This window comes from Podarcis liolepis (genome assembly GCF_965112155.1).
Source record: "Podarcis liolepis genome assembly, chromosome: 6".
In the NCBI taxonomy this organism is placed as follows: Eukaryota; Metazoa; Chordata; class Lepidosauria; order Squamata; family Lacertidae; genus Podarcis; species Podarcis liolepis.
In genome coordinates this window covers 11328910-11354770 of record NC_139559.1, presented here as the reverse complement: position 1 = coordinate 11354770, position 25861 = coordinate 11328910, and the positions used below count along the sequence as shown (strand labels likewise).

The window sequence follows — 25861 nt, the reverse complement described above, 5'->3', positions numbered from 1 at the left end:
GGCCTCTAAATTTTTTAGCTGCTTCCACTTGGCTCCATATGCTTCTATGAAGGCCCTCTCTTCTTCCCCTCTTGTTTTTAACCTGAAAATGAAGTTCTCTTTCATGATAATATTTACTGCAGACTTTTAAAGAGGTTGGCAATATTGCACACTGCATTTCACTGCACAGTCATTTGGTTTCTGTTTCATATCATCCTTCTCCATTTAGGTCTGCAGTGGCATTTTTCTGTTGTACGGTTTTGGGGAGTGGGGATGCAATGGTACAAAAAAAAACATGCTAGCTTTAGCAAAGACCCTTAAGTCATCTATTAAAAGTGAATGCCAATTGCTTTTATTGGGTCAAACAGTCCACAAAAAGATCTAAGTTCCTGGTCAGCAACTAGCAGAGGGCAGGGATGGCATTCCAAAGTCCAATACACACTTTTGAAAGAAGGAGCCTTGTTTCTTGTGCATAGGACAGCCATGCTAGGTCATGAAAATAATGCCTTTTACCGGATGAAAAACTAGCAGAAAACAAAGCTGCCAGTCTGCATGGCTGCTAAGCAGCAGTTCTGACCCGAAGCACTTGAATGCTCCTCAAAATTAAAGTGAGTAAATCATCACCATCGAAATAATTGTTCAAGGCCAACTTTACAATAGAAAATGGTAAAAAACCAACAAACAACCCACTACACCCTCTTTGAACATAAACGTATTTAGACTTTCAGACTTCTATTATAATTGTAAAATGTCAACAGAAAAGGTATTCTCTATAAAGTGGATGAACACGGATGAAGTGGAGAAGCGGACACGGAGCAATGGATCCAAACTACAAGGAAGAAGATTCCACCTAAACATTAGGAAGAACTTCCTGACAGTAAGAGCTGTTCGACAGTGGAATTTGCTGCCAAGGAGTGTGGTGGAGTCTCCTTCTTTGGAGGTCTTTAAGCAGAGGCTTGACAACCATATGTCAGGAGTGCTCTGATGGTGTTTCCTGCTTGGCAGGGGGTTGGACTCGATGGCCCTTGTGGTCTATTCCAACTCTATGATTCTATGATTCTATTTTTCCAGCGACGTTCTTCTGTTCCCAAATCTCACAAACTAGACTAGAGCCTTCACTAAGGTTGGCACTTCTCTATATTGTAGACCAAAAATTCAGCAACCTTAGAGGGAGTGCAGATAGTGCGGTGGGGGAGGCCTACAGTACATAATACTCTTATTAAATCTTATGAAAAACTACAGGTGCCTGGGTCAATTCCTGACAACGGTATGCATCTCTCATAGAGTCTTGCCTTTATTAGCACTACTTAAGGCTTCCACAGCTGTGAAAACAGCTTCTACAGCTAAAATAACACTCAAGCCCTAGTCACAAAATCTTTTAGTGTGTTTTAACTCCTGTCCTGGCCTCACTTGAAAGAGGAGTATGTGGGAACAGGATATTTCTATGTGAACTGTTAGTCCGTGTAAATGTCACATGAGAGTGTCTCTTCCAAAGGCACCTGTTTCCAGTACAGAGACCCTGCTTACTCACTGGAAGACAAGAGTAAAGGAGACCCCCTAGGTACCTTCAGTTGATGTCAATGAGGATGACCCTCTTTCAAGAGAAAAAGTACCACCAAATGAAAAGCATATGTAAACAGTGCCCTCTTTTCCTCTTTTTGTGTAAATGCAGCTTCCATCCTCACACAAGTTGTTGCCCAACAAGAAGTTCTGGAATCCCTGGCAGGTCTGCCTAGGGCAAGACTAACTATGTTTATATGAGCAGACAAAGTCTCTTATACCAAGTTGGCACACTGGTTCATTTCCTCCATCTAGTAGTAACTCCTTTCCCAGTCTTGCTATCAAAGATCGTTTAAGCATGCAAATGATCCTGGGACCTTCTACATTCTAACCACATGCTCCAATCACCAAACTATGGACCTTGCTGAATACGTGACTATTCCAAATTCCCAGTTTGTAATTATGAACATCCACAAATTCATTCTCTAACACAGTATGCTTTTTCCACATTGTTTCAGCATGGTCAATGCATAATACCAGTTTACATCTTGTTACATAAAACAAGCTGTCTCTATACCTCTCGACTTTTTGAACCCAGTGCCTAACCTCCATGAAAACAATGGATGCTTGGTTTAAGATTTAATTAATCTGAATTAGTGCAGACACTACTTATCACAGGTGAAAACATAGTAAGTCTCTCACAGGACAATCCGATAAATGTCAACTCAGAAGTAACATCCAAGTAAGTAAGCGGGTACAGGATTGCAGACTTTACTGTAGCTACATTTCTACATCAGACCTCAACTAGCTTAAATGATATTTACATCATGCAGCTTTCTAGTTTCAGTTGACTCAGACAGAAAAACACAGAAACTCCTTCCCCTGCAGAAATAATCCCAAAGCCACAGGATGGTAACACTTTTACTAAGGCCAAGGAAAATGCCACAAAGTAGCGTACCCCTTGTAAAAGAGCTTTAAGTTTATTTTACTATAAAGCCCCCCAAAAAAGATATTTTCTTCTATTCATGAAAGGGAAAAACACTGTTCTGACCACACAGGGAAATGCAAATATAAACAAAGCACTGATTTAAACAGATCCAGTATCCCAACTACATTGGCACGAGAGCACACACAAGGAGCATCAGGTTGGTGTAGCTGCAGTGACATCCTGTGGCCACCAAAATCCACCCTACCTACTACAATGTCTGCTATTTGTAAAAACAGGTAAAGATAAAGGAATAAATAAAATAGGCAAAGGTAAAAGTAAAGATAGGGACGTGTGTGGTGCTGTGGTCTAAACCACTGAACCTCAAGGGCAGGGGTAGGCAACCTAAGGCCTGTGGGCCTGATTGGACGCAGCCCAATCACCTTCCCAATCCGGCCCGTGGACAGTCCAGGAATCAGCATGTTTTTGCATGAGTAGAATGTGTCCTTTTATTTAAAATGCATCTCTGGGTTATTTGTGGGGCATAGGAATTCATTCGGGGTTTTTTTCCAAAATATAGTCCGGCCCACCACAGGGTCTGATGGATGGTGGACCGGCCCATGGCTGAAAAAGGTTGCTGACCCCTGCTCTTGGGCTTGCCGATCAGAAGGCCGGCAGTTCGAATCCCGCTGCTCTGTTCCAGCTCCTGCCAACCTAGCAGTTCAAAGGCACGTCAGTACAAGTAGATAAATAAGTACCGTTGCGGCAGGAAGGTAAACAGTATTTCCATGTGCTTTGGTTTCCATCACAGTGTTCCGTTGCGCCAGAAGCGGTTTAGTCATGCTGGCCACATGACCCAGAAAGCTGTCTGTAGACAAACACCGTCTCCCTTGGCCTGAAAGCGAGATGAGCGCCGCAACCCCATAGTCGCATTTGACTGGACTTAACTGTCCAGGGGTCTTTTAAATTTACTTGTAAAAATATTGTGAAGGACTGCTGCAAAATATTAGGTGCTGTCAGGACTCAAGACCACAGCAACTCTTGGAAGACGTGAGGGCTGTCAAGCAAAGATTCTGTCTAGCCCTACAGAGACCAGCCACACCAACCAAGGAAATCTCTTTGCACCAATATGACTGACCTCTATAAAAGCTTTTGGGTCAAACTTGCTCATTCATCTGAACAACTAGGAGATCTGCTCTTGCCAAAATACAACTCAGGGCTTTACTTCATCCTGCCCTTGAAAGCAAAGGAGCCAGATCTGACAATGCGTACAGTTGCACAACTGTAAATCAGGGCTATGCTGGCAGAAGTGCTTCTAGGATGCTGAAACAAGCCTCTGTTCAATCAATTCAGACCTATATATGACAGTTCTGCATAACACAACTGCACGTGTCTTGCAATGGTGGCTGCTGCTCCTGCTGTAACACATGCCAGCACAATATTCTGGATTAGCTGACCACAGTTGTTTCACTTTTACCCTGCGTGTGTTCACAGTGCAACAGCTGATGGCACCAGACAACAGCTGTGGCTGGACAACAACTGTGCTTCGGTAACAACCCCTAATCCAGAGATGTACAGAAATATCTACATCCGATTTCACCCCACCACCACAGAGTGATGCCTGAACCCCCCACCACAGAGTGAGCCACCCTACAGCACATGCTTTCTGCTGAATACAACAGCCCTCTCTCTCCAGCTCCATCAGCAACCTTCTGTGCATAATACAGAATCCATACAAGGATCATTCCTGTTTGGACTAGGAAGAAATCTCCTCAATTTCCTGGCCTCAACTAAAAAAATCTGCAGAAAGCGTTACAGGTGTGTTGCATGGGGAGCTTTTTTAAATTGTTTCTAAACAGCAGCCTTCCTTTCTGAGCAGCATGAGAAGCAATTGTTTCTGCCCCCTCAAGTTTTAAAAGAAACTTCCAAAAACCTGGGGAAGGTGGTGGGTGGGTGGTTTTGGTGTACAGAAACCAAATTGAAAGGTCTTGCCCAACACATGCAGGTGCAGCCAGGTACAAACCTGCTGGATTAAGACCACTGGTTGTACCAAAGAGAAGTCGCCTTATGGCTCCCAAATTCACATTGTCAATTGCAATATACATTTCATATTTGTATTCTTTCTTTCAAGAAGCTCATGTTACCTTACATAAATATCATCCCATCATCTTCACAACAGCGCTGTGAAGGAGGTCAAAAGAGAGTGATTGTCCCCAAATCACCCACCAAACATCATGGTTGAGCAGGGATTTGAACCCAAGTCTCCCAGTTCTGGTATCCAAGTCATACATTCTGTCCACTATACTGTGTGGTTTTATTTTTATTTTGCTGCCACTATAATGTTGCTGGTTTTAAGTTACATTAACACAATCTAGACTATGGTTGTTGTGATGAAGGATTAATGTCTGGAGTACACCTTTCTGGTGAACTGTATGACAATGAGCTGCTTTCATAGCTGTCAAGCCTTTAAAATGTGGGGCAAGCTATTTTCAAAACATTACACTTGACAGAGACACAAGTTGCACTGAGCAGATGTGGAGTCTAAAGAAGAATAAACTTTGGTAGGTGAATATTAGGAGTGCAATGCCATTTCAATATTCAGTGTTCTATTAATATTTTGCATACCATTTACATCTAGAGAGATAAACAAATTCCTTACAGCGCATTCAGGTCAATAGCTAAGCGCTTCAAGGGCACTCGCTATATGGCTTTACAAAAGCCACATTTCTTGGAGAACAGCAAGTGTGTTCTGATATCTTGAGTGAAAATGGGGCAAGAGAGACCTTGACTATACATTGAGGACAAACGACAGCTATGCAGAGAAGAGCGGGGGTTTTTAAAGATAAGTTTAGCATATGTCTAAAACTTTCCACTGTCCTGTCTACAAAGTGGCACAAGTAATTCCTTGGAAGAGGCCTGAGGTTGAACTGCCAAAGTCCCAGAGAGCTGCTTCTTTCTCCCCCTATACCCTTCCTTTCCCTCACCTCCACGGTCCCTTTGCTATGTAAAGCTTCTTTTCAGCCCTTAAAGTCAAGGCACAGAGCTGTTCATTCTACTGTCTGGGAAAACTACAGTGGCAATTGCACAGCTTCTCTCTCGTCCTCCAATCGCCTTTTCAGGTTGGTGGAGGGACCGCTATCTCGTTGCACTACTGTTTCCTTGACACAGCAGCACAGGTGGAACTAAAAAAGCCCTCTTGCAGCTGCATAGATCTGGGACACTAACAACATGGTGGGAAAGAATGTAAGACGCAAAAGGAAAAGGGCAGAATGAACTGGGGGACTGTAAGTGAAGCCCATGAATGTCAGAACAGAGGATTTCTACTTGTAGGTACTTAAGACATATTTACGTGCCAGGAAAAAACATTCCTCTTCCCCCAGGCCTTTGGCTAAATAAAACAATTTATGGCCTTTCAAACTGGGTGGTGGTGGGGGTAATTGTTTTTGTTTGTTATTGTGTTGCGTACTTTTGTGTTTTTATATTGTAAACCGCCCTGTGATGTTCAGCTGAAGGGTGGTACAATAATACTAATACTAATAATAATAATAGACACTCCTCACAATCAGGGAAACGTGTTGTCGTTTTTCAATCTTGGTATTTAAAATAGGGCATGTGAGAGCTGTAACCAAACATTGCAGTATGAAGTGTTCCTGTTCAGCAAGCAGATACCTCACTATTGTGTGTGGATGGTGCCGTTTTGGCCAGATAAGAGTCCATAATCAGATAAACGAGTGCACTAAAGTTATGAAGGTGCAGAGAAAAATGGGTAGAAGAGGGATTTTCCTCTATACAGTATTTCACATTTTTCTTCTTTTCTCCCCTGAGTATTCACATCTCTAGTTGGTATTGGACGATATTGATACTGTCCACGTGTGACTAGATGGGAAGTTGGGGGAAAGTCCATAACAGTGGTAGAGCTGTGGAGAACTTGCATCTCCACTTAAAAAGGGATCTCTGCTTATGGGCTGGAAAGTCCTTAACTGAATCCCTCAAAAGCTGCTTGCCAATACACATACTACCTGGAGAGATAAGGCTGTGACTTCCAGCCAACCGCTGCCTTGCAATTTTTAGTTACCTCCCAGAGAGAGGAAGAGAACAATGTGCACCACCTTTAGCTCCATGGAGGAAAAGGGGAATATAAATGTAATAATAACAACATACCACTCACACTTGAAAGTATTATGGGCAACCACGTAAGAGATAGAAACTTGACTTCAAGCACCACCATTCCTCAAAATCAATTCTATGATTCTATGATTCTAACTCTATGAATGGGTACATGAATGTGTCTGAGTTAGACTATGAATGTAATCAAACAGGTGTAACCAAGTCATCAAACAGACAGATTATTTAAACTGCCAGTATATGCACACTGCAGAAAGGGAAGTACAATAATTAATAAAGAGAATGGGTAGGCAAACTAGGGCCCGGGGGCCGGATCCGGCCCAATCGCCTTCTAAATCCGGCCCGCAGACAGTCCAGGAACCAGTATGTTTTTACATGAGTAGAATGTGTCCTTTTATTTAAAATGCATCTCTGGGTTATTTATGGGGCATAGGAATTCGTTCATCCCCCCCCCCAAAAAATATAGTCCAGCCCCCCCACAAGGTCTGAGAGACAGTGGACCGGTCCTCTGCTGAAAAAGTTTGCTGACCCCTGATAAAGAGCTGCCCCTCTCCCACCCTTGGATAAATAAAGTCTTGGGTGAATTGGGGGGCACTGAATTTTTTTATCCTATGCTCCTTCTTCGTGCTTCATGACTCAGGAAAGGTAAGTTCATCTTGGTAGAGTGTGGTGCTGATAACAGCAAGGCCGCAGCTGCATTGCGGGGGATTGTACTACCTAGATGATCCTCAAGGTCTCTTCCAACTCTATAATGCTATGATTCTATCTCTTAGGTGCAGGCCCTTTGCACACCAGGCAGCATGCAGGAAGTGGTGTGTGGGATTAAAGTCCAAGGTGAATCTTCTTCGCAGGCCAGCCACCCTCTGCAAAACACCTGCACCTGCCCACCACCATCACCCGGCTTGCACCTCCAAGGACTGGTAATATAAAAGGCTGGTAATTTGTTTACCCCTCTTTTATTTATCCATATTAGGCAAATCCACAGCATAGGTGCAACTTTGCTCACAAATATTTAAAAGCAGAAAAATTATATATCAGTGGCATTTCCAGCTCAATTGAAAACTTATGGGAACAAATATAGTATATCCTTAATACGTATACAAAGGAAGTCATATACATATTTTAAGAAGTGACATGCCCACAGTACTGCTGCTTAAAAGGGGGTTTAAGCAGATACTCAAGTGCTATCTTAAGCTGTAGTCTCTATGAGCAAAGCTTGCGGGGGGGGGGGATGCCCTTCCTTTTTGAAAACCCTCAGGAGTCTCAGATTAGAGCCATCAAGTTGTTTAGAAGTTAAAGCTTTCACTTAACACTGAAATTTTCCATTCTGCTGTTGTGAACAAAGCTTGCCAGACCTGAATCTGATATAAACAGAGACTTCATACTTAACCTGCAGGTAGGGAAGTCAAACACTTTAGCATAGTTTTACCAAGATGAAAGGAGGCAAATCTGATCCAGCCCTCCTGTGGCGCAATGTGTTGGCGTGGCTGTTAGCCAAAAGGTTGGCGGTTCGAGCCCACTCAGGGATGGCTGTGGGCAGAATCCTTGCATTGCAGGGGTTTGGACTACATGACCCTTGGAGTCCCTTCCAATGCTACAATTCTATGATTCTCTATGGTGGGCAACAGGAAATATGCCACAAACACCAGCTAGTTTAAGCTTCCAGTAACTCTGAAAATATATGTGGTGATCAAGACATATTTTTAATGAACCTAAAATGCATTTCCTTTATATGACAGAGTTGATCTCTTAATTTTGGTTACGAGACTGGGAGTAGTCCTCAGTACAGCATACTTTCTACCTAGGGCAAATTCTCCCTACTCACCTTAAGCAAGGTTAAGTGTCACTTCCACCTCTGTTAACTGTAGTTAAAAAGCAAATGCCTGATGCTTAAAATATTGCACTGGCTGCCCATGTCACCAGGCCAGATTAAAGGTCCTTTGCATTAATTTAAAGGGCCCTTAACAACTTGGGTCCGTGATATCTCAAGGACCACCTGATCAATTACATCCCTGCCCGATATCCGAGATCTTCAGGAGAGCCTTTGTAAGTGGGAAAAACTTGTATCGAAGACAGCAGACGATAAAAAGCATATTAACCATGGCTAAAGAGATAACTTCCATTATGTTTGTAAGAGCCCAATGTAGTTATTTACATAAACAGCCGAATACTATAAAGCCTATTTTGCCCTCCCTGCCCAGCCAAAATAACCTAAACAGCAGGGGTACACAACATGGTACCAGTGTTAGAAACCAGCCAGGTGCGTTTTGCGACTGGCGCAGGTCCTTTTGTGACCACATGGAGATCTCTGAATGCCAGGTTGGCAACTGACATCTCCATCTGGCTGACCCCTCCAGCTTTCTTAAGCAGGTAAGCAGAAGAGCTTATTTATTGCATTTATTTCTCACCTTTTTTCCCAAAGAGTACATGGTTCACACCCACCCCTCAGTTAATCCCTACAACAACCCTGTGAGGTAGGTTAAAAGGCTGCAACTGACTCCAAGGTCACCCTGTGAGCTTCATGACTGAGTGGGGATTTGAACCCTGATCTACCAGGTCCTAAGTCTGACAATCTAACCACACTGGCTTGAGTACTTCTGCTATGGGGCCAGCTATAAAAAAAGGGTAGGTAAATAAATATGGGGAAAGCAAAATATCACTTGGAGAAGGATCTGAAATATTTTCCTTGTAGCTTGAATTTTTTTTATCCTAGATTGTTTTATTTGATGTTTTAATGTGTTGTAAACCACTTGGAGATTTTTCCCCTTTAAAATATGAAGCAGTATAGAAATGAAAATAATAATAAATTTCACTGTAAAAAAAAAAGGCACCTAGACGTTCTCTTGTGGTGACTGTAACTTAGATTAAAGATACCATTTGGCAATTAGCTTATATATCCTGGTTTCTAATACTACTACTGACCACTGGCCATGCTGGCAAGTGCTGATGAAGATGATCAGACTGTCACCACCACATCTGGAGGGCACCCCTGGCCTAGGGACATTAATGATAATGTCACAAAGATCCTGCTCCCGCATGCAATTTATTTCACTTAAACACCCACTTCTATTAACTCCTCTCCTATTCTCTTCACAATACCACCTAGTGGCCCTTTTACTCATGCAGCTAATACAGTACTGCATCTCTTTCTGAGAAAGGATGACACCTTCTGAACCAAAACCACTGAACAGCAATAAATGTAAATAATATCCTGCGAAGGTCAGGGTAGATTACCAGGATTTTCAGGTGCATGTCCGGGATTATACTGACTTTTAGCTACCAACCTCTTCCCCTCCCCCCCCCCCCGGGCACCTCCACACCTGACGCAATGACCACGTTCTGACAATCAAAACTCATCTTAATAAAAACCCAGCTCCTTTGCTCCCACCTCACTCTTCCCTTTGCACGAGCAAGCAAACATGTCAGGAAGCTGCCATCGACCATAGCTTCCCATCATATCTGAAAAAGGAGCAATAGTTAATGGCTTCCAAACAAGCCGGCTTCTTAAAAGCAACTCTAAACCTTTTGGCTTCATATAATCTGGCTTGTTTAGAAACCATTCATCATCACAGTTTCCTGCTTCAAAGGCAAAACCACTCACACAGCAAGGTAGGGAGTGAAGGGTGTATTATGTTCGCGCTTATAAGCAGAGATTTGATCATCCAAAGGTGGCCACTCTCTTAGGAATGCTGGTGGTCTTTCCACTACCTGGGTAGCTCCTTGCAGGCAGATGATGATCTGGAGCATCTGTCAGGGGCATTGCATGGGTGGTTTCCTGTACACTCTTCAAGGCGTGCTCATCAAGGTGCTGCAGAATCTCCTGCCTGCAAGAGGTATGCCCAGCTTCCACTTTAACCAAAGAGTGTCCCTGCACTATTTAGTATCATGAGTTAAGTACCAAGTATCAGACAGGCAAGACAAACAAGCTGCCCTTCTCACACCTTGCAATTTCTACCACAACAATGTTTGAAAGGCAATTCGCATAACAGCTGCCACATCAAAGCCATTCTGAATCCTTCCACACCTCACTATCGTTATTTTTTTTACTCAGGTAGGGTTCTCTCCTGCCCTCCCATTTACGCCCCACTTAAACAAATATAGCTGATGATATGGGCAATATGTCTAAAACTTGACACATCCAATCATAAAAATGATTTGCAAAGTCTAATGTTTGGCAAATACTCAAATTGCAATCATCTTAAGGCACAATTCTGAGAAGCCTGAATGCTGAAAAAGTTGTTCGCCTCTGGTATATAAGCTAACGGTTACTTAGAACCTAGAAATGGGGGGGGGGGGGACTTGATACAAGATGAATCTTCATGAAGCAGATTTCGCACCTTTTGATTTTTCCCTGCCCCTATTGATGATCACTCCTAGTGTGGATCAGAACTGGGAAAACTCCTTGTCTAATGGTCTCAAACTCACAACTGAGTTTTGCCTCAGGATACAGCCAGCAGGTGGGAAACACAACAAGGATGTTAGTCCCCATATTGTTGAGGTAATGATTGGCTTGTAAATTTGTGTATCTGCATGTCTTTCAGAGTGTGAATCTAGTACTAAAAAAGATTATTTTACTAAGCAAACTCCAGGCCTCTAGAAACAACAATTTAATACCTCAATTTGCTTTGCTTTGCTTTTTTTAAGTGGAGGATACAAACTCCAAATGGTGAAGCCAAGTGTGTGCATAGAAGGTGGCAAAACTCAGAAAGCTGCTTTCTCACAGATGAGAGCCAGTGTCACACAGTGGTTAGAGTATCAGGCTCGGACTGGGAAGGTACCAAGTCCCAAACCCCTACCCAACCACCAAACTCTGAGTGGCATAGGGTCAGTCACTTTCTCGACCTGAACTACCTCACAGGGCTGTTGTCAAGATTAAAGGGGAAGATCACCTGTGCCACTTTGAACTCTCTTGAGGAAAATGTGGGATTGAAGTATCAGCTTGCTAACCAAACCAAACATGGCAATTATAAGTATGACTGCTGAATGGTACCCACAGAAAAGCAAATAGGGTTCAAAGGAGTTCTAATACCTTTTACACTGCTTGTCTGAGACACACTTTTTCTGAAGCTGAACAGCAACATATTCCTGCGCATCAGAAAAGCAGAGTTCTATGCAACTTGACAACTCATCACTCATTCCGTCCAAGACAATTGATCCAATAACATGCATCATAGGAATAATTTCAAAACCCAACATGCTACACTTTAAACATTACCATGCCTCATCATTTCAGAAATCAATGAGCTATGGTGTAAAATTAAACCCTTCAACATAGAGTCAAGAAAATTGCTATCCCACACACACTCTTGTTTGATCCACACCTTTTACAAACCAAGCCTACTACTACCATGAGGCTTAAGTAAAATCTACCAGAGAACCAAAGGGATGCGGGTGGAACTGTGGGTTAAACCACAGAGCCTAGGGCTTGCCAATCAGAAGGTCAGCGGTTCGAATCCCCGCAATGGGGTGAGCTCCCATTGCTCGGTCCCTGCTCCTGCCAACCTAGCAGTTTGAAAGCACACCAAAGTGCAAGTAGATAAATAGGTACCACTCTGGCGGGAAGGTAAACGGCATTTCTGTGCGCTGCTCTGGTTCGCCAGAAGCAGCTTAGTCATGCTGGCCACATGACCCGGAAGCTGTACGCTGGCTTCCTTGGCCAGTAAAGCGAGATGAGTGTCACAACCCCAGTCGTCCGCAACTGGACCTAACGGTCAGGGGTCCCTTTAGCTTTACCTTACCAGAGAACTAACTACAAGGACTTTTATGCAAATTATTTGCATAGCATTTCCTACTTGGGGTATATTAATTTGACCTCAAAGTGTTTCTTGCAGTTCCCTCTTTAAGCTAGAGGCAGGCAGCTGTCAACCAGCAAGTTCTCATTTAATTCAACCACTAGTCTGTCGAAGACTTCCTACTATCAAGAGACAAATGCAGCAGGGGCACCTTAGACTCACTTTATGCATTCCTGCACGGTACCACCATGATCAGCATCTCTTTAATGGTTGCGCCCATGCAGAGTCCAGTGTGAACAAAGATTCTCACCTGTGTATTGCTTAACGCGCCATTAGAAAGAACCATGTGGTCAGAAGCCTCCGTGTGACCCAGGAATAGCAACCAGGGCAGTGTCAACCATAAGCACATGTTAAGTACAGCGTCCAAGAAATAGAATACAGTACTGGAGCAATCATCTAATTTCTCAGGGAAGTGGCAAGACTTGGGGAGTTGGGAGCAATGAGTGTAAGAGAAATCACTAAAAGGTTCACCAAGTGAGATGCTGCTTACAGTTTGCTAGAAACAAAATATAACTTCCTTGCCCATATTCATAGTTTCCCTCGCCATACCAAGCACACACAAATTGCTCTTTACATCGATGAATCTGTAGAAGCAGTTTGGTGATTCAGCTGAGGCAAGGACAGTTGGAAGACCTGGCTAGGTGGAGAGAGACAGACAGACAGACAGAGAGGTGCTGCTGAGGAAGCCATAGAAAGTGTCCAGTTTACATAGAATCCTCTCTCACAAAAAGTCTGAACTTTGTCTTGCATGTTCCAGTTTGGGACCATTGTTTAACACGATACCTTTTGTGCATCAGAACTCCACCATGCAACTTAAGCCATCTAAATGAGACAATGGGTTTCTACTTGGCGTAACCTGACAAATCTTTTAACAATCTTTTCTTCTCTAACTCCCCAAAGACATTATATTCACAATCATTCTTTGTTCGGGGCTGAAAACATATATTCAATACCTAGCAGCCACTCTGAAATTTTTAGGAGCCAACGCTTCACTGAGTTGATTAAAATATTAACAACTGCTAGACCATAGCATGAAACCTCTTGCAGCCCAAGAGACCAGGCACTTAATCTCTCCGTACACCTGCATTTGATATTAAAAACTAACCCCGATTCTTTTGGAGAAAAGAGCTAAAGATTGTTAATTCGTTATGGGAGGCGGGGAAGAGAATGACTGCTAATAATAATATACAGAGTCACAAACAATGTTTTACAGAATAAATAGGAGGAAAAGGCAAATTTGAAACTATATAGCTTACAGTGTTGACAGTGATGACGACTACAGAGGGAAGGGAAGAACAGAGAGAAAATAAACAGAAATTAATACCTACAAATTCACTTGCATGTACATACCGGTAGGTATTTTTTCAACTGGGGGTTAAATATGGGTCAAGAGGGTTAAGTCAAAGGCTTCGTGGAAGAAATGTGGGGTTTGATCTTCACATCCTTACCTACACATGCACTGTGCTAGCACAAGAGGAATCCGCAATCCAGACAGGAATAACACCTGTAGGCCAAACCTGAACACGTAGCAGCTGATGCCCTGGTTGCATTATTACTTTGGACATCACTTTTAAATGAGGCCTAGGTCTGATAAGTATTGGAGGAGGCAAGGGTATGGCGACAAATGGGGACAGAAAGATGGGATATTATTAGGGCCTACTTTTATATGAAAATATAATTGCATGGAGCAACTACTGTAAGAGATGAGCGCTCCCGATAAAAAATGAGCAAATAAACAATCTACTAACTTCACTGACCCATGTTAAAATATTTCAGGGTCCAATCTTTCAAAATTTCTTGCTACTTCAAGAAGTTCAAGAAATGCTTTCTTCAGTGGAATATGCGTAATGTTAGTTGTTATGTTAATAATGAACTTAAGTCCCTAAATTTATTGTACTCTCAGAAGAGACTAGAGGACACTCAAAAGACAGCCGTAGAAGTGAGTGACAGCTTTTTCAGAAAGAAAACTTTAACGCTGCTTTGTGCAGATTTATGGCTATATCTTGCATAAGTGAGGCATTATGCAGAAGCTCCGGAGATTTATAGTATTATGTGCCACCCCAAGTATCTTGCGGTTTTGCACTTCACAAAAACTCAGTAAAGAATGAAAGTCCAACCCCCTACAAGATTCAGAATTAGATAAAAATTCATCTGCAAAACAGAGCCATCCCGCCCACTCCAAATATTAACCCAGAACCCACATTGTGTACCACACAATGTACAGGAACCAAAACTTCACACCAGGCTCTGATAAATCAAAATGCAAATAGCATGAGCCAATCAGCTAAATCCTCTGGTCCAGGCAAGACTTCAAACAAACCACACACTAACTGACAGTTCTGATCTCATGACCAGTTAGGTACCATATAAAGCAAAATGAAACCTCCTAACCTCGCCAAGAAAACAGTATTTCAGCTGCAAGCCTATTCTATCCAACAGTTCAAGATGCAGTAAAGATAAAAATACTCAAAGGTGGGGTTTTTTTTGGGGGGGGATCTTTCCAAGTAAAAGGGGAGGTGCCATTTGAAAACAAACAAACTATTTATCTCTGTCTACCTGGATCTACTCTAGGGATAGTATTCCAGTAGTTTAAAATTTCTAGCCTCTAGAAATAGCTTCCAATTTGCATTGCATTTTAGATTTATTGATGCTTAGTAGCTAGTATTCCTTAGCTTGACGTGCCCTTTGGTGAGGGGGGGCATGAACCCTAAGAATGCAGCTTTTCTGGGCAACTAGTGAAAAAAGTTCTCAGCATTATTGTTTTCCCAGCACATAATTTCTTCAGGATGTTTAAGTACCTGTTCCATTTGGGACAAAGAAGTGTGCCACCTACCCTGCAATGCAGTCTACTCAGCTCCAAGTAGCTCTGGGCCCATTATCTCCCACATCAATGAGCACTGCTACACTTAGCAAGCACGTTGTAGTAGGCAAGTAGGCAAAACAGCTACATTTTCCCCTTTTCTGAATCCCACTCCAGCTAGATTTTCAGTGCCTTCCTTGGGAGCAGGTGCTTCACAATATGGAACTTAGTAATAATTCATGTTCTCATTAAAGGGGGCCTCTCTGCTTTGTAATATGCACATATCTAAAATGCCGTTTATGATTTCAGGCTAGCCATCCTCAACCTGGTACCCCTCCCAAGGATTTGGACCACAACTCCGCTCACCATGCTGGCTGGGGCTGATGGGAATTGTAGTCCAAAACATCAAAAGAGCACCTGGCTGAGGAACCCTGTTTTCAGCACACTAAACTGCCATGTCAGAGGATGCGCCAGAGGCAGTATGTTATAATGGTAGCAGAGCATCAGACTACGACATGTGAGGCCTGGGTTCAAATCCTCACTTGCAGTGTTCGAAATTAGCCAGGCATGTTCTGCATCTGGCTATCAACCACTGGCAACCAAGTGAAGATGCCCACGAGCCAAGATGATGTCTGACGTCTCCACCATCTGGAGGTGCATGCCTTGGGATTATTGGATCGGGAGTATTTTCACACACAAATACCACATCCTGCAGAATTCTCTCTGTTATGCTTCATCTGCGTAATTGGAATGAATTTCAGGAACCAAAATGCTTTTTCTGTGCAGCCTGAGCAGCAGCTATCACTATTAAGAAAAAAGAGGCAGGAACATGCCAATATACCGTATGTTTCGCTCTATAACACGCACCCGACCATAACACGCACGTAGTTTCTAGAGGAGGAAAATCCGTAGGCATGCCACCCGTAGGCATTTCCTCCATAACACGCATAGACATTTCCCCTTACTTTCTAGGAGGAAAAAAGTGAGTGTTATGGTGCAAAAAATACGGTATACGTGGACTGTCCATGGATCAAGTGACCTTTCTTTTTTAAAGTTCTCAAAGCCCTTTACCTAGCTCAAGGTTGTCATCTGAACTAGTTGATGCTTAACAGATAATCAATCACAGTCAGTCCATCATTTAAAAAATAAGACTTTAGAGCCGTCTTAGGCAACCGTAACCTTGGTTTAAGGGCTATTTTGGAGCCTAGCTGATATATCTGAGTTTCTAACACTGCTTGCTAATCGGCCTTGGGCCAGTCATTGCCTCTCAGCCTTCCCTACCTCACAGGGCTGTTGTGGCGATTAAACAAGGACAGAGTACACCACCTTGATCTCCTTGGAGGAAAAGGTGGGATTTAAATGCATCAAATAAATATATAAAACACTGAAGATTCCTCTACCTGGGAGCAAACTTGCTATAGCCTCTTGATACTGCAACTTGCATTACATATACCCCCCCCCTCTCAGAACATCAGGCCTTATGGTCCTAAAGGGCAACAGGATTCCCCTTCATGATTGCACATGCACAAGCACCGAAGAAGAAAAAACACCATTACCCATTTCTGACATTAGTTTCTAAACTCAAAGCCCTTCCACCCGAGATCTTTTAACTGTTAGTACAAAGAAATTAACCTGGTACCTTGGGCATGAAAAGCATATGCTCTCTGACACTGAGCTATAGGCAAGCCCCCAAACTTTAGGGCTTTCTTGCTTAGCAGAGTAGGGTTGGGGGGTCAATATGCTTCCTGGCAGTTGCTGAAAAACATTTTGGTGTCTTAATTCCATCTGACTTTTAGCAGCAATTGTGTTTTATTGCAACTTTTTAATGGTTCTATCTTTTTAAGTGCTTGCATACTGTTGTATTCTAATCTTTGGTTATATGTCACTTTGGGCATTTTCATTAAAAAGTGATGATTAAATATTGTAAATAATTTAAGCAATGAAACTGACTGCCTCTTTGTACGGTATGCGTACAAAGTATTTTTTTTACACTATAAAAATCATGAGTACAGTATAAGAACTGCATCTCAGTGATTTGCAGCCTGGTCCTGTGGGTGTTTATACAGCAGTAAACCCATTGAGTACAACAGAGCTTACTTCCAAGTAAGGGTGCATAGAACTGAAGTCATAATTTTCCCCCCACAAGACAGGCGTGTCGTGGCACTTTTGGATTTTGCTGTAACCACAAGTCCAAATCTTCTAGAGAGCAAGCCACACTTGTCATGATCTGGAGCACGTGTATTTTTTGCAAATGGACAGCCTTTTTAAAATCGCAAAACGGATTATTGAAAAGGTACACAACAGTTGTTTTTAGGTAAGATTTTCTTTCTGCAACACTACTAGCCCCACAGGGGCAGCTTTTCACATTTCAATAGGCAACTAAAAAGAGTGGCAGCAAAGTCCTCAGCGAAGCTTCAAAGGCCTGCCCTTGAAGATTTCAGTGCAGAAAAAGCTGTTGTGTTTCGAGGGCATTTGTTGCAATATGTTTGCAACTCCTACTAACTAGAAAAATGACGTCAAATGAAATGATGTTCAATGAGCCACCCTCTCTTTAGGAAAAATGGGTTTGTGCCTTTGGCATGAGAACACAATAGCAGCACAACGGGATCACACCAAAGTCCACTTAGTCTAGCAATTTGTTTCCAACAGTGGTCAGTTAGATTCCACCCCCAGAGCTGGGCATGAAGATAGCAATCACACCCTGCTTCTTGTCCCCATTTTTTAAATTTATACAGTACCAAAAAAATCTCGCTTTCCCCTCTGAAAGGCACTAATCAAAGTGGCTAGGTAAAACAAATGAAAATGAATATAGATTCAGAACCACGTGGCTAAAACCTGTGTATATCTATGCCTTATGAAACCTAGTGGCCGTCTCCACATCTTGTGGCAGTAAAATCAATACATTCATGATGCATTGTTCATCCCCAATACAAAGGCCCAGGTTTATCTGGTTTTGTGTGGGGCCAGAAATATAGGGATACATTTGGTCTGGAACACATTGACTGGGAGGACTGGAACAGGGACAGGCCATAGCACCATGGTACAGTGTCTGCTTCACATACAGAATAGCCCAGGATTGATCCCCTGAATCTCTAGGTAGGGCTGCAAGCGTCACCTGTCTGAAATCCAGGAGCTGCTGCCAGTCAGTGTAGACCACACTCAGCTAGACTGACCAATGGTCTGACTCTGTACAAGGCAGCTTCCTATGTTCCCTACCTTCTAAACTGTACCCCAGCAATTCTGTTATCAGAATGGAGCTTTGCTTCTTTTAACAGCTAAGCACCCTTGTTCTATACAAGCCATTTATAACGTGAAAGAAAATGAAGACAGAACTTTTGGAGAGGCAGAGTGAATAACTCCCCCACCCCCTTTCAAATTAAGAATGCAATGAAGAACAGCAATTACATGGTGTGGAAAGCTTTCTTGCACAGTTCAAGACTGCCTTGAACCGTGGACATAATTAAGCTTACTATGCAGTATCTTTCTGTCCAATGCAAATACCCTAAGTTTTCTGAATATCTAGCCAGCCTCTATAGAGGATATAACAGGCAGCCTTCAGTGAACTGAGCAAGAGCATCAGCTGCTGCATACAAAATGCTACTGTAGAAGAAAAGTACAGTACAGCAATATAATAGGGCTGCTGGTCTCTCTTATGTGATAAACATATCAATCTAAGCAGCTCGCCAAGTATGTTTCAACCAACATATTGGCTTTGCTACTCAGAGATCCACTGAAATGAAGCACACAGAACGCATGCACCGCATTGATTTCATTAGGTAGCAACGGGGGGGGGGGGGAGAATAATTAGATGTGCTTTGTGTAGTAGCAATACCACCTTGCAATAAGAAATACTATTTTGGGGGGGATACTAATATTCAACTATAAGTGTCAATTAGAGCTGCATATTCTCATAGGCATGTGGAATTCAGGTGGAATTGACAGGTGTAAAGGTCTGAAACAGCCAGTTCAGATTACTGCTGTCATATTTCTACACCACAAAAGAATGTCAGGGGAAAGGTGCATCACTGTGAAAGGCTGGCAACAACTAGAAGAGAATGCTGCCCATGTAATACTCAGTAAGAAGAGAAAGCTAGACACACCATTTTTACTAATTATTTAAAACATCTCAGTTAAAGTCACAAACTGAAGCTATTGAAGCCGTAGGATATACTACTTTGGGATCATAAGGAAGGAAAAGCAGAATGAAATTAATCCAGCCTTGTATTAGGTCTTGGACCAGAGAAGCTCCTTCCCACGTTGCCTCTTAGTACCAAAACATGATCTTAGCTACTACATGTGCTTCAGCACTACCCACAACAGGGTGAAGTGAGGACAGAATGAGGCTGGAATGCTATTCCAGACATGGCAGTTTTAAAAACCATCAAGGGCCATAAGCACAGCATTTTTGTGTCATTTTAATCAAGAGAAAAAAGAAAGCAGATCTGCTCCCAAACTGTACTTGCTTTTTGCTGCTTCTGTGACAACAGTGGCAGGCTGAAACAGAGGAGAAGAAGTGGGAAGATGCTAGGACATATCTCCTTCGCTTAGCACAGTAGTAAAGCACTTTGCTGTACTGCAGGTTTACTGCTTTGCTCACTTAACGCTCAAGTAAAAATTTACCTAGCAGTGCATTCTCTCCTAGGGTTCAATACCAGCATGCTCTGGTCCTTTGAAAAACCAAACTCCATGTGGATGTAATGTACTACTCTGGGGAAAAGATCAATATGATTTAAAGCTGTGCAACTCATAAACCTTCTACTGGAATCCAAAGAATCTCAGATTTTGCTTCTTTTAGCAAAGTTGTGTTTCTAGCCCTCATGGTGGCAGAGGAAAGCCTAAAGGAAAAGCTGCTAACAGACTAGATGCAATCAGAGCAGCGCAATCTACCCAGAACAATTTCAAATTTACAGATGCTGCAAAATGTCCATCAACTGGTTCCTGAACAGCTACCTGCATAATGCCAATTACAACGAATTGGAATATGCAGAACAGAGCACATGTAACTCCATGTCCAAAGAGACCTTCACAGTACAATCTGTCCAACCCTGCATTTACAGTAAAATCCGGAACATTTGCTTCATTTTAAGCAATAGGCACCAATAGCGCAGAAAAAGAAAGAGGGGGGACTCCTTCAAGCCTTTCCTTACCTGGTGGCAACTGAAAGTTCTGAATATTTGTTGGATTCTGAGGAGGCTGAGGCAGACGAGGTGCTAAAACAGTGGGAGTCAAAGTTGCTCTGATTCCACTCGTAGTTGCCGTCGGAGTCCTTGGTAGGCTCTGCGCCACTGTGTTGGCAGCACCCTTGGCCAGGCCTGTGGGGGTGCCTGGAGGCGCAGGAGGAACCCCACCAGGATTAGGGGCCACGTTGGGCAGGCCAGCTTGCATAGTTTGCCCGATTATCATATTACCCCCTGTAGTACTGGGCTGGCCACCAGCAGCCAGAGTCTGCTGTTGAGTTACCGTCTGCACAATAGTTTTAGGAGACTCCGATTTGATGACCTGCGTGGTGGGTGCAGCCGGTACCCCAGAACCTGGCTGGCTGTTCACGAGGGTGGTCTGGAGGGAAACACCAGACCCCACGGTGGCTGCAGCGACAGCCGCGGGAGGAAAACTCCCCACGTTGATGGTCGAATTGATCACAGTATTGCTCCCGTTCTGGGTGGCTGCAGCCACGGAGGGTCCTGCCGTGTGAATGGGTGGCCTCACCAATGCTACAGTTGGTCCCCCAGCTCCAATACTTGGGGGCTGCTGTGAGGAGATCACCGTTGGGGAGGGCGAAGAGGCGGAGGACACCCCGGTGCCAAGGAAAGAAGTCTGGATGACGGTATTTGAAGCGGATGGCAAGACGGCGTTAACGGTACTGACTTTCCCCACATTTCCAGGTCCATTGTTAACAAGAGGGGTGACAGCAGGGATTACGGTAGGGTTTGCTGTTACAGGCGTGGCCGAGAAAGCAGCGTGAGAATTCATCACTACGTTACTCCCATTCAAGGTCTGCACTGTCGTGGTCCCAATTTTACCATTCCTGGTAGATAAAGCTGTTGCCATGGTGCTGATTACCACTGATTTACCCTGGCTAAGGGTCCCTGGGGTGACAGCAGCTTCAGATCCGCCTTGGACAGGTGCAGTGGTGCTGGTGCTGGTTGTGGTGGTCCCGTCCAAAGTAGAACCCTGGGACCTGGCGTTATGATTGATAACACTCCCTTGCACTCCACCAGCTCCTGCAAATAAAACAAAGGCGATTAAATGACAAGAACATACAAAAATAAGAGAGAAGCCAAGAAGTCTTTTGACTAGAGAAGCCAAGAAGAAAACATCTGCCAAACTCTGCTAAAACAGAGTCTTCTCCTTTGTCTTAAACTCTCTATATTGAATGACATGAAAAAGGTGAAAATATTTCCAGAGCAGAAAATAAAAAAAATCATCTCACTGTTCCCATCCCCCCACAAACGGTAAACTTAATAATTAACCAAAGCCATATATATATATATATGACACACACAATAAGAAATCAGTTCCTAAGGGGATTGATTATGTGTTTCTTTTTCCTTCTTTGGACACTATAGCACTGTGTTTGATAATACTCTACTGCAAGCCTGCTCTAGCAGTTGCAGGGAGGAAAAAAGAGAAAAGTAAATAGGGGGCAGCCCAGAGGCTTCAACCCCCTCCATACAATCCCCTCATCTGCTACAGGAAAACCTAGTGGCTAAATGTTTCCTGTTGAATGGAACAACGTGGAAAAGTGGGACTGAACAGCAGCTGTCAGAGAGATGATAGAAGGCAAGAGGTTGCAAGGCAATGTTAGAGGACTTCACCCTCCCTCTTAAACATACACACATTAAACCCTGCTGCTTTGATTGCTGCTCCTACAAAGGAAAACAAATACTAGCAAAGATGCTTCTTTTGCACCCAGAAAACCCACTGACCCTAGCAAAGCCTGGCATTATGTGTTACACCATCCCTGACTTTACAGGCCCCGTATTTAGAAGACACAAGTAGGAGGACTGTAATCAGATAGATAACGTCACACAAATCAGGGCTACCGGAGGGTTATTCCTCCAAGATCCCCCTTTACTAACCTGGAGTCCTACGTGCAACAGCATCCCTGTAATATTTCAGTCACACAAAAGCGAGGGAAAAATATATAGAGGGGGAGGGGAGTGTAAATCATGGTGGTGGAAGGGGAGAGAAGAACTGTTTTCTTTCCCTTACAATGCTCCTCTAGCCATGCAATGAAAGACAGGACCAAATGTTATGATACCCCTCACAGTCCACTGTCTTGCTATAAAGGGGGAAACATTCACAGATGGGCTGTCATCTCTCCCAACCCCACGGGCAAGAGGGGCTTGTCCTCAGATTCGAAGCAAACCACACAGCCTGGCATATTGTTTAAGGAGAAAGAAGATACTCAAAAGGTTGAGGTATAACCCCGACGACAACGGAAGGAGAAGCAGCCAAACAGACTGGCCTTTGCAAAGAGGTATATTTAAAAAGGGTTCCTGACCCCGACGTCCCCCCATCACTTCCTCTTCTCAAGGGAAGCTGGTGTCATGATTAATAACAATGCCCCCCCCCCCCGCACACAAAAATCCTTGCACTTCGGCTACAGAGAGTGGGGAGGGCAAGGAAGAATTCAGACAGCTCCAGAAGAGCATTATATATATACAGAGGGAGAGGGAGAGAGAGGACGGGAGAATCTCCCCTGTAAACAACACAATTTCTTATTTCTTTGACAAGGCAGTGGGTAGGGGGGAGGGGAGGAGGCGCAGAAGTCAAATGCCAAGGGTCTCCCCTCCCGATCAATCAGGAGCACCCCAAATACCCCAGCTACCAGGAGATTGAAGTGGGGGGAAGGGATGACATAATTAAAAAGGAGGGGGGTGGAGACGGTGTTAAAGAGGAGAACTGCCATACATACACACATATACAACCACAACAAAACCCCTTAATAATCCATTTCCACTCTAGATGTAGTAGGAAGGGGGGGAGGGGAGGCCAGTCCCAGCCAAAAATAGTATGTTGCGGGGAGGGGAGCGAGGGGGGGTTGGAGGGTGAGAGGTTGGCATTCTAGGAAGGCCTCCCTCGCCCCCGACCCTCTCCACCCAGCCACCCCCTTGCACACTCCAATTCCTATCATAACAACAACTGGGGGGGGGGGAGAGAGAGAGAGAATGGGAAAGAGGAAAAGGAAAGAGAAAAGAGCAAGGAGGGGAGCCAGCAGTCCCGGTTTAGGGGGGAAGAGGCAGGAGTAGGGGGGGAACGGGGGCAGCAGGGGGGAGGGGAGAAGGGGAGCCCCCTCTGCCCCCTGAGGAAAGGGGGCAGCCCCTTCCCACCCCCACCCCCCGTCGCCTCGCCAGGTTACCTGGCTTGGTGATCTCGGGGCCACTGAGTCCCATCTTGGCGGCGCTGGTGGCGGCGGCGGCGGCGCTACTGCTGCCGCTGCCTCCGCCGGTGGTGGTGCCGGTGCCGCTGCCGGGGCTCTCGGTGTGGACATGAGCACTGCTGCTGCCGCCTCCTCCTCCTCCTCCTCCGCCTCCTCCTCCGCCGCCGCCACCTCCTCCTACTCCTCCAGGGCTCGGGCTCGGGCTGCTGCTACTGCTGCTGCTGCTCACAACATGGTTCCCCAGCAGCCCCCCAGCGGCCCTGAGGGGCTCCTGCGCCCTGTGGTGCTGGTGGTGGTGGCTCGAGGCCGCCAGCTGAGACTCCAGGGAGCCCACCAGGTCGCTCACCACCTTCTCGTCCACATCAGGGTTCAGGAAAACCTCATCCAGCAGATCCGAGCCCGCCGCCATCTTTTTTTTGGAGGGTTCCTGTGAGAGGCTCCCGCCCGACCGACCGCCTGCCGGCCCCCCTCCTCCTCCTCCTCCTCCTCTCTCACTCCTCCCTCCCCCCGCCCTCCTCGCGCTCGCCACCCCTCCCCTCTCTCCCTCACTCACTCATTTTACACATACACCCAGCTCCCCTCCCGCCCCGGCCTTCCCGCACTGGGCATGCGCGCGAGGGAGGGGGGAAAGAGGGGAGGGGCGGGCCGGCAGCCGAGGCATCACATCAGCGGCCGGAGAGGGATTCCGCCGGCTCCCGATTGGACGGCCGGTCGCTATAAAAGCTCGGGCAAATGGCTGCGAGCGCTTAGTGAGGGGACGGGCGGCGGCGGGCCCGGCTGCGGCCTAGCGAAGGGGGGGGAAGGAGGAGGAGAGGGAAGGGGGAAGGGAGGAGCGGCGGGTGCGCGCGCGGTTGGCGGAGAGGGGTTTGCGAGCGTGGCGGAGGCGGCACTGTTGACAGCCGCCGCCGCCGCCTCAGAGGCGAGCAGCCGCCGTCGCAGTTCTTTGTCTGGCGAAGCCCAAAATGGCTGCATGTTCCGCGGCGGCGGCGGCGGCTCCCGCTCTTCTCCCTCCCTGCCTGCGCGCCCCTGAGGTTTCCCTCGGCGGAGCGGGTCTGAAGGGCAACCCCGCCGCACCTGTGCCAGCTGCTGTAACCGATACACCCGCGGGAAGGGGCGGCGGTGAGGGGAGAGGGCCGGGCTTGACCCGGCGGCGGCCCGGCTGCCTGTAGGTGAGAAGGGCCTCGTCCCGCTGGGGAAGCCCGCCCGCCTCGCCTCTTAGCTGAGGAGACGGGGGTCTCGCCCGCTCGCCTCGGCCTTGGGGGAAGAAGGGCCCGCGCTCGCTTCCTGGCCATGCCGGCTGCCGCCTCTTTCCTTCCCTCAGCCTTGGTTTCTAACAGAGTTTGAGATCTCTCACACGGCAACCCGGGGGGGAACCCTTCCCCCCCCGGCGCCTTTACATCCTCTCGACACCCCCCAATCCTTCTCATGGGGCTCCCCGTTTTGCAGACACACGCACAAGCTTCCCCGCCCCAGTTGAAATGCGCCCCCTCCCTCCCTATTGTTTAAAAATATTTTTAAAGAGTCCTCTTCAGTGTCAAAATCAGCGCCCTCCTCCTCTCCCGCCTTTATTTTTCAAATCGCTTCCTTAACACTCTCTCTCTGCGAGGCCGGCAAGAAATCTTTTCCCCCCCACCACGTCAAGCCGCCGCCTTTCCATTTAGGAAATTCTTTAGTATAATTGATCCTCGCAGACGTTTTTTTCCTTATTTCATGCTGTCCTGAGAGCAGCTGGCTGTGGGAAAATGATTGCTTGTCGAGCTGGATTCTCGGCAGCTGGCTGCTCACATCGCAGTCATGTCGTCATACCTTCCAGTTTTTAAGTTGCTATTTGAGAGAGAGGAGAGATCTCCACTTTGCATGTAAAGGAGACAACTCCTGTTTCTAAAGTAAGTTGAAAGGAGAAGGGTAGCAGATAGGCTTTAAAGTGCAGAGACTGAAGGAATGTAGGACCTCACCCCCAAATCTGGGGATGGGTACAATTCCTCTTTCGGTGTCACTTCATAGAGCTGGAAGGGACCCCCAAGGGTCATCTAGTCCAACCTGCCACAATGCTATCCTTAATGTTCTTAACATCTCTCCCCCCCCCTTTACATGGCTTAAAGTCACTTGTAATCAGATTTTGGTGTGGTTTTTTGGTCAAAACAACTCACCAAAGCTTCCAATAGTGGCCCTTTTGCATTGCAAAGTCACATTTGTTAGTGCCGCCCTTGTCATAGTGTGGTTGGACTGCAGCGTAAAGCTTCCTGTGAAGATCTCTGAGCTCTCCTTCCTCAGATTGGCAGAGGTGCAGGCTATGTGTGCCACTACGTATCACAATTTATCGCCAGTCAGTTGTAAATGGAATCATTCAGAATTCT

The 25861-nt window shown here is 45.3% G+C and overlaps 1 protein-coding gene across 3 annotated transcripts in view; it reads right to left on the bottom strand.

The window, feature by feature from the left end:
- The window catches only part of TAF4 (TATA-box binding protein associated factor 4), a 76515-nt gene extending 52519 nt beyond the window's left edge, over positions 1-23996 (bottom strand). Inside the window, exons 1-2 of one of the 3 annotated variants that reach the window (XM_083507361.1) lie at positions 23484-23996; positions 20269-21342 (exon numbers count right to left, since the gene is read on the bottom strand). In XM_083507361.1, coding sequence (XP_083363487.1) covers positions 20269-21342; positions 23484-23913 — 1504 coding nt within the window. In that variant the 5' untranslated portion in view covers positions 23914-23996. Of the gene's footprint in view, positions 1-20268; positions 21343-23483 lie in introns of those variants that run through there. The other 2 variants (XM_083507362.1, XM_083507363.1) reach the window with 2 other exon arrangements.
- Between the last annotated feature and the right edge of the window lie 1865 nt (positions 23997-25861).